Source organism: Momordica charantia, assembly GCF_013281855.1.
Source record: "Momordica charantia cultivar OHB3-1 chromosome 3 unlocalized genomic scaffold, Mcharantia_2.0 BLBB01000003.1, whole genome shotgun sequence".
Classification (NCBI taxonomy): domain Eukaryota; kingdom Viridiplantae; phylum Streptophyta; class Magnoliopsida; order Cucurbitales; family Cucurbitaceae; genus Momordica; species Momordica charantia.
The window spans coordinates 21,165,006-21,181,361 of NW_028275161.1; the positions used below are offsets into that span (position 1 = coordinate 21,165,006).

Consider the following 16,356-nt stretch of genomic DNA (forward strand, 5'->3'; position numbering starts at 1 on the left):
CATTTTGATTGATAAAAAGTGATCAATTATATCTTAATTACGTTAAAGATCAAAATTTTATCTACTAATCGAAATAGTTTTTATTAATTTCTGTAATTTTTCTCCAAATATCCATCAACACATTTCTAACATTTTAACCTTGGTTACAACACAGACCATCATTAACACTAGTAGCAAATGAGTTATGAAGTTCTATTTGCTTTGTCCAAGAAACCATGGCAGCCCTGCTGGTTGATTACATTGCTTTTTCGGTGGAAGTGACACAATAGGCCCCAGGAAGATGCGCCACAAATCAAGTACTATTGTAACCAACATTGCTGCTCCTAGAGAATCAATAGCCACTCTTGGCAAGTCCCAAAGGTCACCAGGCTTCTCATCAATCCTGTTGTGTTGAATCAACAAGTAGAATTTTATTTTAAAAGATTTAAATCAGTTCCTAAATACAAAATTCAGTTTCAGCATATGAAGTTGCTAGGGAAGCCGAAAGCAGTTGAAATTGAAACTAATCAAAAGGACAGGTTCTTCTTCTACATCCAAGTTCTCAAAGTTTGCTGGAGCAAAGGAGAGGACCAGGAACTAAATGTTCTAGTTCTAGTTCTACTTTAAGTAATTTGAGTCTCCAACACGACCATTTTTTGTTGCACATTTTACTTTAATAGCATGCTTTGTAATGCCACTATGTCTTCATGTTTATTGGATATTCTAATGAAATTTTGACTATTGTAAAGGGTGGTTATAGAGCCATGAAGTTCGGAACATAGCAGTCTCTTGGATGTGGTAGCATAGCATCCATCAACCTCATTCGGACCTTAATCTTTTCTACAAGTACAAGTCATTGCAACTTACAACACCACTGTACAAACTACTGAGAAAAGATAAAATGTTTGGGCAATAGAAATGGCAACAGCATAACTACAATCAGAAAAGTTCGGGTACCCTCTAAAATTATAAGTTCTGCATTTGAAAACTCATCGTACTATTTCTTCCCTTATCTGGTTTATTGCAATTCTGTCTGCGTTCTAAAGTCGGCAATTGTTTTAAGATAGAGTGGTGAAGGGAAAAATGGCAGACTCTGTGGTTTCTTCTTATAATAAGCAAAATGGTATATACATATTAAGGCACTAGGATTGAGATTATTACCTCAAGAACATTGGGAAGCTGACCCAGAAGTAGATCGCATAAAACAATGACCCAAATTTGTACATTGAATCCCGATCCACAAATACGTAGTAAGGGAACTGCACAGGTTCGGAGTAAGATTCAAAGTAAGACGAGTACCAAATAACCACTCATGATGAACAATTTCTTCACTGTATAATAATTCAAAACCTAATATTATTCAACGGGAATACAAAAATCAAATATAATATAACATAAGAGTAAAAAAAGGTTTCTCAAAACATACATCAGAAAGCGTTTTGGAAATAGTTTCAGAAAACATACTCAGTAGCAATTTAGTTTAGTTTCACCACCCAACATGATCTTCAAACATGGAAAAGCAACAGATAGAACAGATGTTTATCGACTATACAAGAGGAGAAATATGTGAAATTACATGATCGTGAAAGAGCAACAGATAGAAAATAAATTTATTGACTGGACGGGAAAAAATGTGAAATTACATGATCTACGACCATGGAAAAGCAACAGATAGACAATATATTTATCGACAACACAAGAGGAGAAAGATGTGAAAATTACATTAGAAATGGCCAGAGTCTCCAAGTATGCAACGAAATATGAGAGTACAAAAATCCATGTAACCTCCATCATCCATTGAATATTCTCTGGCAAGTCCGCAATAGAATGTCGAAGTCTCCGCAAAGTCATGTTTGATACGACGTGATAGAACAGAAAGCAGACATGCGTAAGAAGAAAGGTCGTATGTGGTACCTGCAATTAACCAATTGTTTATTAGAAAAGGTAGTAGGCAATGCTGTGTTGTTTTTCTGATTACCTTTTAATTTTCAATCTTACATTGTTCATCGTCCATGATGGAAAGGTATAAGATGCTCCCAAAACCGTGAAAAAATAGTGGGTCCAAAAGTAATTCCCAACGTAGCTGAAGATAATAATCCAAAGACTAGCCTGCCACAAAGAAGAAGAAAAAAAATTATTTTGTTGAGTTCAGGAAACAAACCTTTGTGAAAAAACTGATTGGTGGTATCGGGTTTGACAGTTAAATGATATAAAACAACTACAGGCATTTGATTATTTGGAAAGAACTGAAATATTTTTCGACTTACACAGCCTCTCCATACTCGGAATCGGGAGGATTGATTTGTTTAGATTAATATTTCTCTGGAAATTTGCGTTGTTATCTTGATTTCATCTACGATATAAATGAACAACAGCTCAAAAAGGGGTAAAGTTTGATGTGGACGACATTTTCATAGCCTAAGGGTCTGCAGCAACGAGTGTTGGAGCTGTAGATCAGAGAGAGACCAAAATCTCATGGAGGGAAAAAGTACCAGGTAAGAGGTTGAAATATATTCTTGCCCATCATAATTGATTGGAAATATTGACCATCGGAAAGCAGGATCTTGGTCGAGAAAACATTTGAGAAGAAGAATAAAGATTGTAGCCAAAGAAACCACTTCTCATTTACCAAACTCAATTTATTTTAATGATAATAGCATCTGCTTCTGAACCATTGAACTGTAAGAAGTAACACACAAACACAAAAATTGTAGAACACTAACCTTTACCCAGTAACGCTCTTTCCAAGGTAATTTGCAGTCAGCCTGCAGCCAATTCCGAGTAAATAAAATTAATTTGTGTATCTCAAGTTATGGGTGATGCATTGAAACGTCGTCCTTCTTCTTTGTCTTCTATTGCCTAGATTTTTTTTTTTTTAAATGACTAATATTCAATATTGCTTTATCTTCAAAGTGAAGATGACGTGGTAAAGAACTTGAATCTAAGACAACCGCGGTCAAGGCAGAAGCAAATCTTCTTATCCCATACAATTAACTGATGGTTGTACCTTTCCAGCAAACACCACTGGTATCAAGAAAGAAGGAAGTGCTGCTAACAGTCCAAGAAGCAAATATTCCAATTCTGTAAAACTCTGTCAATCAGCATAAAAAAAAGGTAATTCAAGTCTAATAGAATAGAAATGAAGAAATCGAAATGTTGGACAGAGTACAAAGTACAACAACCACAGATTGATGGAACTCGATTAAGAAAGATGTAAAACCCCCAAATGGATAAATCAAGAACATGCGCTATTCCTTCCTTATTCAAGCATGAACAAAAAGAAGACGCCACTAAGTTTCAGTTCAGAAAAAAAGAAAATAAATAAATAAAAAAGCAAACATCCAACCCCCCAAGAACAAAGAAAGTCAACACATCAAACCCTTTCAAGAATTTCACCCAGCCTCCAAGATCCATCGAAATGCAGCAATAAAAATTAAAAGAATCAGTGTGATTGAACTAATTTCATAGAAGAGGCGGTGAGGGCACACCTCGTAGAGTTTGAAAGGCACGACGATTCCCAAGCAAAGAGTGAGCCAAAACGGAGTGTAGGAAAGAAAGAAGAGCTCTCCCCATCTCTTGCTAGGGTTTGTAGCGAGCCATGGGCTTGAAGATTGCTCGGCGGCGGCGGCGGTGGCGGTTGCAGTACCTGGCCATCGCACAAGATAAAACGAAAATGCAGAAGAAAAGACAGTGAGATCAGCAATTTTACCGGCCATTTCAGTGATTAAGATCTAAACTAGAGCTATTGAGATGACAGATCTCGGCTTGAAAGTCTCCAACAGAAAAGAGAGAGAACTGAGAATCGCCCGCCCCTCTTCGCTCTGCAAACTTCAAGATTCACCACAAACTCGACACGTGACCCAAACTATCTTCCCATCAAGTCAAAAGGATGTCATATATATATATTTCAAATTATTATCATTCATTCCCCCACCTTTAACCTGATTCAACCGGTTAAACAGTTAAAAGTGACTTTAACTGCAATATCAATAGGTGGGAATTTTCATCTCAAATATTCTTAAACTAAGAAACTATAACTGTTGTTTCAATTTATGAAATTGGTGGGGTTTTTTTTTCCATACAGATGACACGACCTGCACCAGATTACTTGATATGTAACTCATCCACAATAGATCCCAAATAGTTATGAGATGCATTGTTAAACCAAAATGACCAAAATGAACTGATCTAACATTTCAAAAATTAAATAATGACTAGAAAATTTTGATTGGAGTAAAATCACAAAATGTTTGGCGGATAAAAATAGATAACACATACTTGAGAAAGAAATATTTACACTACATAATATATGATCTTTACAACAATCAATGTGTCTCTTCTATCAATATTCGTAACTAATTTCATAAATCAAAATCAAATAGATTCCATCGATAGAAGATATCCTTCTCCTGGACTTAATAATCAAATCACGATGGAAATTTTGATACAATACAACATCATTGAAACCACATTAATTACATAGACAAAACTAACAATAATGTATTAATATGTAAGAATATATGGCTATATGCGATCTATACCGGGTTGATGGCAAATCTCAACAGGCTGGTTAGAGACTCATGTGCTACCTAGTAGAAAATCAAAGATGAAGGAATGAGCTGACGAGCTCAATAAGTGGTAGAAGTTTATAAGAAAAGTATTGTTTAAGAAATCATATTAACAAACTTAGCAATAAATTATAATTTATGAAAACGTTGCGAAAATTTCGAGAGATAAAGAACTTGAAATACTTTGTAAATACGTCAGCAAATAATTAACTTAATGTTTACTGGTAAGAGTTTTTCTCATCAACTTTTTAAGAAAACACATCATTAATTTGTATCCAAAATTGGTCATACTGATCTATAGTAATCTCAACTCAACACATATAACATAGCAAACTAGTCATGGTATGTATAGGCTATACTCCCACACGTATAGAAGAAGCTGGTCATACTATGCATCAAATAGTTGAAAGATACGTAGCAAAACAATCATCGTCGTACCATACATCAATACATCGAGTAATCTCAAAATGTATAGAATGATAAATATGGTCATACTAAGTGTCGAGTAATCTCAAAACACATAGCAAAGCAATTTTGGTCATATTAGTTCAAGTATTTAATGAGTTGAAACTTAAATTATTTAGATTCGATATCCCTGATAAATTGAATTATAATTCATATAAATCTATATTTTAAAATAAAAATGATATAAGATCTCATAAACTTTTCACCATTTCACCGTGAGATGAAATCCCAAATTACTCTCTCTCCTCCATCTCATTCATTACCACCAAACTTTCCAAAGTCCACAGTAATAACCATTATGGAATTAAATTCTCTCTCCTCAATAATTCCCCATGTAATAGTAATGTCCTTTTTCTTAATATTTTACTTTCATTATTTGCGTTGAAATTTTAACATAAATACTATTAATTTCATTTAAGGAGGAGCACGAATTTATTTTCCTTACTTAGTATAGCTCCACGGTAAAGGTAAGAGATTCAATCACATCCTCACTTCTATTGGTTTTCTTCTTGTAGCAATCCTTCCTTTATTTTTAATTCCCTTGCTACAGCTCATAACTTACTTTCTTTTACTGCTTTTCATATCAAACAATTAACCTCATGCAAGCTCGAGGATATAGAACCCCACAACACCCATTTTTTTGTTTATCGTAAAACTCACAACCTTGTAATCTCCTTCATCGTTCACTCGCCTTCTACTACTTTCCTTTTTTAATTTCCATATATCAAGAAAGAAATACAAAAATAGATAAGTAAAGGATTTCTAGCGAAGTTATTGAAAAAAAGGAAGAAACATAAATGGATTGAGCTCAGTTCATTAGTATCTCATACGTCAAGTATGCCCTCACAGTTTTGCTTTAATCTAAAAGGTCTGGAAATAATTGTCTTCCTTTATATATCATGAATCCCCCCTCCCCCGCTGATTTGAGATTTTGTTTGCTTTCCTCGCCGACCCAACAAAATTGAACTCTAATTTAACAAGATGAAGAACGAATCACCCATTTTTCTTACCAACGTGGTACTTTGTCTGGATTCGTTACACACCCACCGGGGAGTTTTCTTGATTTCAGAGAAGTTCGAGCGGCGCCGGGCATGCCATTGATTTTGCATGGAGTTCACTAGCTCCAAGAAGATTTTTTTTTTTTTCGCTCCTCGATCCCTAAAAGTTCAATGCCAAAATTGGAAGGTGGACCGAAAGTTTAAAGTTATTTTGAACTAACTTTGTCTTTTTCAATTGACGGGCGTCAGATTCAGCAATCGGCCTTCGCATAGCCTCCATTGATGGGGGAGTTTTGCTGCTTCCAGTTTCCTCTCTCAGAACCTCGGGAGATGGGTAATGGAGGCGAAAGAGAAGCATTGGCTGTGTGCAGCGATAAGAACATGGGATCGGGGATCACTATTTGGGATGTGGAAACAGGCGATACTCTCCTTCATATTCCGACTTGCGCTTCGCCTCCTTATGGTTTGATTTGCTTGAGAAATGAGTTTCTTGTTGCTTCTCAGACTCGTAAGGAAGGGTCCGTTGGCGGTGGATCCATCTTCATTTGGTCCCTCAACAAGGTATTGATTAATCAATTAGAATCCAGCCGATTCTTTGAATAGACATTTTTTGTTACTTGCAAACTTTAGGTCTCCAATGTCCCATTATTTGTGGTCAAATCTTATTCTGCTTTCAGTTGTTTGAGTGATCATGGACGGTTTACTATATTTTTGAACTTGAGGAGTATTTTTGTTGTTATAGTCCTGAGTTCCTGAGTTCAAACTCTGTTAAATCCTCCTAATTAATATTGATAATCCACTTGTTAATTTCCGAATTGCCTCTTAGGAGATTAGCAGGGGTGATTTAACAGTATTTGGCCTAATCATTGTGATTTTCAGCCTCAACCTCCTCTTAGGAGCTATCCATTGGAGCCCATTGGACCACTTGCCTCGACAAAGGACGGAGTATATCTTGCAGGTGGAGCTCTTTCAGGAAATATTCATCTCTGGGAGGTTAGTAATTAGCCGACATTCTCTCTCTCTCTCTCTCTCTCTCTCTCTCTCTCTCTCTCTCTCTCTCTCTCTCTTATCCAGAATTCATGAATGCTCATGTATGTGGATATGTATTATGTGCATATACTTCATTTAGAGGTTAAATTTTCCCATTCCCCAATTTTCACCTCGAATCTATTTGGTTGAGGCAACTTGTAGGTGGGTAGTGGTAAATTGCTCAAGCTTTGGAGTGGTCATCGTAAACCCATAAAATGCATCCTGTTTTCTTGGGACGATTCGTTTCTCATTACCGGTTCAGCAGACGGAATGATTTGCGTCTGGTCCATGATTTGGTAAATGTATTCCCTTCACAATGCCACTGCAAATTCTTTTATTAAATCATTGCTTTTCATGGTCAAGATTTTCCTTTTAAATTTTGCAATAAGTTTGCTGGATGTGGAACATGAGAGAAGCTCACAGCCAATCTTGTATTGCCTCATGGAACATAAGTCATCTTTAACTGGTCTACTTGCTATGTCTGTCTGCACGTCAATAATCATTTCAAGCTCCCTCGATGGCAGTTTAAAGGTTGCTAAACAGTAACATTCTATCTATAATTCCAACTGTTGATCTATAATAAAATTTATTAACATTTTCTGGGTTGCAGTTTTGGGATCTGATTTCGGGAATGATTATGGGATCTCAAGCTCATACTGAAGGGATCACTGCTATTGTTCTTCATCCAACTGAGCAACTATTGTTCTCTGGGAGCGTGGATGGGCAAATTTTTGCTAGCAAGCTTGAATTTGGAGTAGATAACTGCATTGCCATGAAAGATAACCAATTACTTGCTCCAAAAGGACACAAGTAATATATGGTACTTGAAATTTATGGGTGTTGATTGTAGTATGACTTTCCTTTTCTGCTGTTATCTTTGGAACTCCTACTATTGTCTTTCTATTTTCTTTAATTACTATCCGAGCAAAGAGAATGCTTTTTCCTTCAAACTATCTTAGCTTTGACAGAAGATTAACATAGTATTGGCTGCTTTGCAACTTAGTGTTTTCGTTCCTTTAACCAACAATTGATTGCAAGTCCATTAGTTATGCCTTTCCTTTATACACTTCAATAGAAAGTTCATGTTTAAGTTTCGCCAATGCAGAGGAGCTATTACTGCTCTGGCCTTCAGTCGGATGGATCTAATTTCCACATCTGAGGACTGCACTGTTTGCATATGGGACATCAGCAGTCAGAGGATCATACAAAAGCTTGACCACAAGAAAGGTAATAACTTGATCTGCTTTGCCAGTAGGTAGTTTAAAGTTGTCATTCTCCTTTAGTTATGCCTTTTCTTTTTTGTTGAACATGAACTTCCTGCCTTTTTGTAAATGGCATCTGACTTGCCAACCTTTTGGCTTTTGAAGATAAAAACGTTCTTGGGTTATATCTGTAATTCTGGAAACTGGAACTCAACTGAGATTGCATATACAGAACCTTTTCTTTTCAGAAGGTCAATTTGGGATCTTTGAATATGCATTGGATTACTGTTTTTTGTTCATTAACAGGGAGAATAACCAACTTGGTAGCAATTCCATGGCCATCCCTGATCTCAATGTCAAACCGTAAGAGAGCCTTGAATCATTTCTCCGTGTCATCACTCGACAAGTATCCTCAGCCAGCCAACTTGTTGAATAGCACGATACCTCTCTTTCCCCCGCTCCATCCCCTCGAGGAAAATTGGAATTCCATCAGGTTCTCAAGTAACGACTCACTGAATCAGCAAATATTTGATATGAAGGTCACTCTTTCTTTCAATGTGGGCTTGATATAGCTAGTTGGGTCACGTGAACAAAATGCAGCCTATATTATCATACTACCATTCTGAATTCTCCTCTTCCATTGTGTTCAGACAGAAGGGACATCAGCAGCAATACAGATGAAAGTAGAAACAAGTTTAGAAAGTCAAATGTGGGCTTCCAGAATTACAAAGCAAGTGATGGAGATGAACAACCATCTTCAATCGCGGTTGCTAGACATGATGAGGATTCGATTATTCAAGTCTGCAAAAGTTAACTCACCTACAAAGAAACTGAAAGGCAAAAGAGATCGAGTTGCAGGGATGAGGGAGAAGCAGCCATCGTCGTTTCATTAATCTTTTGATGATCGTGGATCTTCATTTCTATTATAGGCTTGTAACAAAATACTGCAGAGGCTCAACATTTTAAATGTCTGAAATTTTAAATGATTGTATCTTTATTTAATTTTTTTTAATACAATATGTTGGGGCAGTGATTCGAACTTTCAATCTCAAGGTTTTGATAAACATGTCTTAACTCCCTGAGCTATATTATGATTGACAGATGCATGTATCTTTAGATATCATATTTTGTTTGATATGAAATTCTATAATAATGTTTGAGAATATTTATATTTGAAAATGTCTAAAAATTATATATTTATTTCAAAACAGTCTCTATGTGTATTTATGCATAATGCCTTAATTAATTAATTAATATTCTATTATCAATTTAGATAATACTCTATGCTAATTTTAAGTGTTGTTTTAATTTGAGATTTTTATAAAGATTTAATACTTAGTGACATTTTATTGGATTATATTTTTAGACTTTCCATTGTATATGTATAATTAAAATCAATTTGAAAGGGAACCTACCAATCAAATAAATAGAAACATTATACAATTTGTTGATTTTATGTGTAAATTTAAGAGAATGCACTGGATAGCAAAAATCTTGTATATTTTATGTGTAAATTTAAGAGAATGCACTGGATAACAAAAATCTTGCATGCATTTCAAAATATTTCAAATGTTTTTTAAAATTATTAAATATAATACAAAATTAAAATTATGATTTTGGAATGTTTCGTTATTTCAATTTTACCCTTTTTATTCTTCCAGATCTCGTGCATAAAATTAGGCCTCGTTTCTCCTTCGTATATCAGTAGTTTATATCTGTAGTATATCAGACACTCATATTTGTAGTATATCAGATGTATATCACACACACATTGCACAAACACTTATATCAGTAGTATTTAGATATATATCACATACATATTGCAAACATGTCAAACAATTATATCAGTAGTATAACGAATGTACATTGCATATACATATTTGTAGTCAGATATATTACAAATACATTACAGATATTACAAATATATTACAGATGTATATCACACGTATATTACAAATATATCATATATATTATAGATATATATAACGTACATTCCTTTGTTTCTTGGGCTTCTCCATATTTTGGGCTTACCGGATAAATTGGACGTTTTTCAAATTGGGCTCTGTTTTTCTCAAAAAATTGCTATATTTGAAAATACCTAAATGTTAGTGCTAAATTTATTATTTACCTGATATTTTCGTCATTTTTGCAAGAGCCCCTAAATTTAATATGTTAATATACTTAAAAGTTGCTTATTAATGAATGAATACATTAATTTGCTAACTTGAGCACAACATAACTGGTATATATTCCAATAAAAAAATAATGATTCAAATTTTCGTTCCTACATGTTGTACTAAAATAAACAATTACATTAATTTATTTTAATTATAAATTTTAAAATAAAATGAAAAAATTAGTGAAAAAATATAATAAGGAACAACTAATAGTAAATATCCCTAAAATATGGAAAATTCATGTTTCAAACGGATATCATCCTTCTTGAATCCTGTCATCTCTCATGAACATCCTAAAATCTCTCATGAGTATTTTAAAATGCTTGAAAATCTCAATATGCTAAAAAAAACACATTACATGTTGTTTAAATTTAATAGTGATTATCCAAAATAAATGAATTTGAGTTTGATTGGACCCCTCCGTAGAACTAAAAGGTCAAAATTTTACTACCCATAGTCATTTTCCAGTAAAATGAACAATATGAAAATTTTCAAATTACGTTCATCAAGTCAATGTCAATATACACACACACATATAAATAAATATAAATATAAAGATAATTACATCCTATTTTATCTTTATTTTCCTCCAATGGTGTTAAAAGTCTGGTGTGGACCAACAGGGCCCAGTCAAAGATTCAATAGCCTTTTAAAATACTCTCAATAAGGTAACTGGGTGTTTACGGGTTGGGTTGGGTCGGTTAGAAGGCATTTTGAGGTCAATCAGAATTTTCTGATTGGTCATATATAGGAATCGTTGGATTTGAATTGGATGGTCAACCCAACCAAATATTTTCGAGTTGGGTCGGATTGGGTTGTCGGTTTGTTTTTCTTTTTATTTTTAATTATCACGGCGGCGACGGAGAATTAGGATTAAAACTTAATGGATGGTTGAGATTAAGATAAAAAAAAAGAAGAATAAAATATGAAAACTTTAAATGAAGGGCGATGATTAACACTAAAGGGACGATAACTATGAGGATAAATACACATATATGCATAAATTCGGGTTGGGTTGGGTTGACTCGATTTTTTAAAAGTTAAACTCGAAACCCAACCCAACCCAATCGTATTGGAAAAATCACAATTCATCTAACCCAACCCAAACCGATTTAGGTTGGGTTCGTTGGGTTTTCGGGTTTTTTAAACACTCTTACAAGTAACTATTCAGTAATCATTGATTCATATATTATTTTTTCTGTAAAATAATTAACTATTTTCCTGTTACATAAACACGTAATTAGAGAGAGATTGGAAAATGTCTGATGCATAAGTAGTAAATACGATTACATGCCAGGATGAGTTTCCCATTACATAAACACATAATTGAAAGAGATCAAAAAATTTCTGATTACGATTACATGTTATTTAGGATGAGTTTCTTTTTTAATTATTACTTTTATTTTAAAAATATTTTATTTATAAACTAAACACAATATGGGATGTATTTTAAAATATTGAATTCATATTTTATTGAATAATATTAATTATAAACCTAGTTTAATTAATTAAGACATTTTTTAATATCTATGTTTAAATCATTTTTCTCTCTTCTTTTGGGCAATAATAAGAAAATAATTTAACATAAAATAAATTTCGAAAAAACTAAATCAAATGATAAACAAGGATAAAAAGAATATTATATATTATATATCATCCAAAATTCTATCCACACGAACAAAAAAGAGAAAATCCAAGCCCAAACGCTGTCAACTGCAAAGAGCATCTAAGTGGCAAATGTAAAGTTGATGGTGACATTTCTAATCATCTTTAAAAATGGTGAAATGATTTTTATAAGTAATTAATTAATTTTAAAAATAACTATAGAATCTAAAAAGATTAAAATAATGTTAACTTTGAATCTTCGATAAAGAAAATAAAAGAAAAATTAGAAAATTGTAACGTTCGAAATGGAATTGGAAATATTTTAAATATAATATAATATTTGATTATTTGGACTACAGTAGAGAATCTCCAGCGTCGTTGGAGAACCAATTAATCGTCCGATCAAAATAAACTATGTGTGAAAGCGACGCTAAGCCACAAGATTAACAGCGATTTCACTGTGTGTTCATTAGGTCGTCTCTTCTTCACGACATTATAAACATGGCGGCCGTGACTTGTTCTAAACCCTAGCATCTGAAGCTGATCCTCTGAAGCAGGTTCGTCTCAGAGACTCGCGAAGGTCACCACGATCGCTGCCGACGCCATGGCTCAGTTAATGGGAGGCTCTCTATTCTCATCCACTCCTGTTGCTTTCCACTCATCCAAAACAGGTATTTCGATTGAAATCTTCATTTTCTGGCCTGCTTCGTGACAAGATTGGAAATGGAAATGGAAATGAAATTTTTTATGGAAATGTTTTTCATTTGTTTCTTGGAGTTTGTTTGTAATTTTTCTTTTGGAAGGATGGATCGGTGTAATGTCGATGATGGAGAATATGGTTCGAGTTCGATTAAGTTCTGTTAATCATATGCTATGGTTTGTGATTTTTTGAGTATGTTATCTGAGATTGCACATTTTGTTTTTATTTTCAGAGTCAGTGCCGATTTATTGCAGAATGTCTGGCCCGACGAAGTTGCATTCATTCCAAGAGGCATTGCATCAATAATGCCCCCTCTATTTTCTTCAATAAATTTTATCAATATCAGCCTGCTATATCTGATTCTTGGACTGACTTAATTGCATTCGTGGCTGCAGCTGGGTGCGAAAACATGTGAAATTCATGGCAACAGCTTAGCTAGTAACAGGGCTAGTATTGTGCGATCTAATAAGAAAGGCGGTGAGTTTCCTCTTGTTGCTTGCTCTGCGTTTAATCTCCCTTTTTCTTTTGTAGTTCTGTTCACAACTTCTAAGCGGGCTGGAGAAGTTGGGGGTTTTTTGTTTATCATATCGAGCTTTTAATCATGGGATTACTCTGTTACGTACCGTTTTAATAGATAATAATTTTGTTTGTAGTTGCGTTTATATTTTATTTTATTATAAAAGATTGGTTTGTGGTGTATTTTTTGTTAGTAATTTTGTTCTACTTGTTTTAGTTCTGTGATCTAATGCTTTATAAAACGTGCTTTTGTGTTATTCCCTACGCATCGAGTTTGTGAACATTTTTGTCCTTTCTTTTTGAGACTTCAATTATTGTTGAATACAGTTATTCAGGCAATACTGCAGAGTGACAGAGAGATAGAAACAACCAACGGTGTTGGGACTAGAGGTCTGCGGGGGAAATTAAATAAGGTTGTTCTGGCTTACAGTGGTGGCTTAGACACATCAGTCATCGTCCCCTGGCTGAGGTAGGTTTCCATTTTTCTAATGACCCAGAGCAGAATCTATAAATCTGCATTCGCAAGAACTATTCGCTAAGTTGGAATGTCTGTGCATTTGACTTTTTGTGAGTTCCAAGCCGTCCCTTTTGCTTGTACTGCCTGGATTTTGCTTTGAGCTCTAGTCCACGTCGTGCATTCTCCTTCTGCATTCATCTCCGGGGATTTGAGCAGCCCTTTTTAGTATCTCATTCACGGCTTCTGAATTATTTCTTCTTATGGGAATTAATTATTGTTTGTATTGCAGGGAGAATTATGGTTGTGAAGTCGTATGTTTTACTGCAGATGTCGGTCAAGTATGTAATTAGCATAGGTGAATTTGTTTTGTGGGGGGTTCTTCTTTGTTGTTTTTTAATATTCCACTTGAGGAAACCTTATGAAAGTGATCTTTATGCATCTCTTTCTGGGCCTCAATTTGTAGGGCGTAAAGGAACTGGATGGTTTGGAACAGAAGGCTAGAGCAAGTGGGGCTTGTCAATTGGTGGTGAAGGACTTAAAGGAAGAATTTGTGAGAGACTTCATATTTCCTTGCTTACGTGCGGGTGCGATTTATGAAAGAAAATACCTGCTTGGGACTTCAATGGCCCGTCCAGTTATTGCAAAGGTAAGTGCTAACTTTAAGTAATATTTGCGTTGCCACATGGATTACTGAACGATAAATGAATTTATGGTTCTAAGTGACTTGTACGCTCGAATCACATCTATCATGTTCATGGTTTTTACTTGTTGATTTGGTAATTCCTTCCCATTCCATTTTGATATTTGGAAAAAATAGGCCATGGTGGATGTTGCCAAAGAAGTTGGAGCTGATGCCGTCTCTCATGGATGTACCGGTAAAGGAAATGACCAGGTATGCCCTTACACCCTGATCTGGATATTCATGTATTCTTTTTATCTGATGAACTGTATTGGTCTGGTATAATTTTTAAGGTACGCTTTGAGTTGACCTTCTTTGCTCTAAATCCCAAACTAAACGTGGTGGCCCCATGGAGGGGATGGGATATTACTGGTAGAGAAGATGCTATTGAGTATGCCAAGAAGCATAATGTACCTGTTCCAGTGACAAAGAAATCAATTTATAGTCGAGACCGGAACTTATGGCATCTTAGTCATGAGGTAATCCTCCTTCCTCAGCCTATTTGAATTTTTGATGGTCAAACATTTAGCGATAGATTAACAATTTCAAGTATTTGTTAACCAAAGCATGGGAAACAATGGAAATAATGTGGGGAACTACCTTTCCTAGTGTCAATCCTATGATGCCAAAAAATTTGGTTGCTTTGGCCTCTTTATGAATTTTATCTCTTGCTGATGTTATCTTGCTCATATTATAACTGAAGGGAGACGTTCTGGAGGATCCAGGAAACGAACCTAAAAAGGATATGTACATGATATCTACAGATCCAGAAGATGCACCAAACGAACCCGAGTAAATTTCCTTCTCTTGAAATGCCACGTGTTTACTCTCTCAAATTATTGCCTACTCTCAAACTAGAACTAGAAGTGTAGTAATAGAAGAGTTCAAATAGTATGAAGAGAAGAAGAAATATACCTAAAAGAATCCAATTTCCAAGTTTAAAACTTTTATGTAAAATTAGACAAAAAAATGTTAGCTTTGCTGTAATGTAGTAATACTAATACCTTTGTCTCTTTGGTATTGGGCATTTTCTTCTGCAGGTACGTGGAAATAGGAATTGTCCAGGGTCTCCCCGTCTCTGTGAACGGCGAGATGCTTTCACCAGCATCTCTTCTAACCAAACTAAACGAACTTGGTGGGAAGCACGGAATTGGCAGAATTGACATGGTGGAAAATCGTCTGGTGGGCATGAAAAGCAGAGGCGTGTATGAAACCCCAGGAGGAACCATCCTTTTCGCAGCCACCCGTGAGCTAGAGTCTCTAACACTGGACCGAGAGACGATTCAAGTCAAGGATTCACTGGCCCTCAAATATGCAGAGTTGGTATACGCAGGGAGATGGTTCGACCCTCTCCGCGAATCAATGGACGCTTTCATGGAGAAGATCACAGAGACCACCACCGGCTCCGTCACTCTCAAACTGTACAAAGGCTCCGTCAGTGTGACCAGCCGGCGAAGTATTTACAGTCTTTACAGGGAAGATATCTCCTCCTTTGAGAATGGGCAGATCTACGATCAGGCCGATGCCGCCGGCTTCATCCGCCTTTACGGCCTTCCGACCAGGGTCCGGGCAATGCTCCAACAGGGGGTCTGATGGGATGACGACGCGTGTGAGAATTTCAAGGTAATATTATTACTCCATATATATATAATATTCACACACTTTTTAATATTGGGGGCTTCTATTCAAAGTTAGAGGTTATAATGCCTTTAATCATTTAGTTCAAGATGGCAATTTTATTAGTCTTTCTTTTTTTTTTTAAAGGTAGTTCTGTTTGTCGATTATATTTGTACATGTAGTTTTCTATTGTAACTGAAGTTTAGATTTATATCTGAAATTAGGGTTGCATTATCTAGGATTTTCATTTATTATCTTGGGTTTAATTTTTTCTGTGTTTAATTTAGGGTTCGGTTTACTGCAAACCATAAATGTGAATTAATTATTTGTTGGGTTTGGTTATTTTATCTCCTTTTTTACCACA

At 35.2% G+C, this 16,356-nt stretch overlaps 3 protein-coding genes across 6 annotated transcripts; 2 read left to right on the forward strand and 1 right to left on the reverse strand.

The window, feature by feature from the left end:
- Positions 1–55: 55 nt before the first annotated feature.
- Positions 56–3,856, reverse strand: CPI1 (cyclopropyl isomerase). Of its 3 annotated transcripts, none has more exons than XM_088121512.1 (8): positions 3,689–3,856; positions 3,468–3,625; positions 2,987–3,060; positions 2,703–2,744; positions 1,978–2,088; positions 1,702–1,893; positions 1,141–1,238; positions 56–382 (listed from the first exon to the last, which is right to left on the reverse strand). In XM_088121512.1, the coding sequence occupies exons 2-8, from the start codon at positions 3,550–3,552 to the stop codon at positions 193–195; spliced, it is 792 nt and encodes a 263-aa protein (XP_087977638.1). In that variant the 5' UTR covers positions 3,553–3,625; positions 3,689–3,856; the 3' UTR covers positions 56–192. The 3 variants fall into 3 exon arrangements, with proteins under 3 accessions (XP_087977638.1, XP_022137410.1, XP_022137409.1); XM_022281718.2 differs by having other exon boundaries at positions 2,987–3,070; positions 3,689–3,855; XM_022281717.2 differs by having other exon boundaries at positions 2,987–3,070; positions 3,468–3,856.
- A 2,046-nt stretch (positions 3,857–5,902) lies between these two features.
- Positions 5,903–9,287, forward strand: LOC111008865 (protein ROOT INITIATION DEFECTIVE 3). Of its 2 annotated transcripts, none has more exons than XM_022281716.2 (8): positions 5,903–6,571; positions 6,890–7,003; positions 7,202–7,335; positions 7,429–7,570; positions 7,650–7,849; positions 8,145–8,266; positions 8,548–8,734; positions 8,892–9,060. In XM_022281716.2, exons 1-8 carry the CDS (start codon positions 6,293–6,295, stop codon positions 8,920–8,922), a joined length of 1,209 nt encoding a protein of 402 aa, XP_022137408.1. In that variant the 5' UTR covers positions 5,903–6,292; the 3' UTR covers positions 8,923–9,060. The 2 variants fall into 2 exon arrangements, with proteins under 2 accessions (XP_022137408.1, XP_022137407.1); XM_022281715.2 differs by having other exon boundaries at positions 5,917–6,571; positions 8,548–8,780; positions 8,892–9,287.
- A 3,205-nt stretch (positions 9,288–12,492) lies between these two features.
- LOC111008910 (argininosuccinate synthase, chloroplastic) lies at positions 12,493–16,334 on the forward strand. The gene is made up of 10 exons (XM_022281782.2): positions 12,493–12,694; positions 12,956–13,014; positions 13,119–13,200; positions 13,567–13,708; positions 13,986–14,034; positions 14,160–14,342; positions 14,514–14,588; positions 14,669–14,854; positions 15,079–15,167; positions 15,416–16,334. The coding sequence occupies exons 1-10, from the start codon at positions 12,628–12,630 to the stop codon at positions 15,966–15,968; spliced, it is 1,485 nt and encodes a 494-aa protein (XP_022137474.1). The 5' UTR covers positions 12,493–12,627; the 3' UTR covers positions 15,969–16,334.
- Positions 16,335–16,356: the final 22 nt, after the last annotated feature.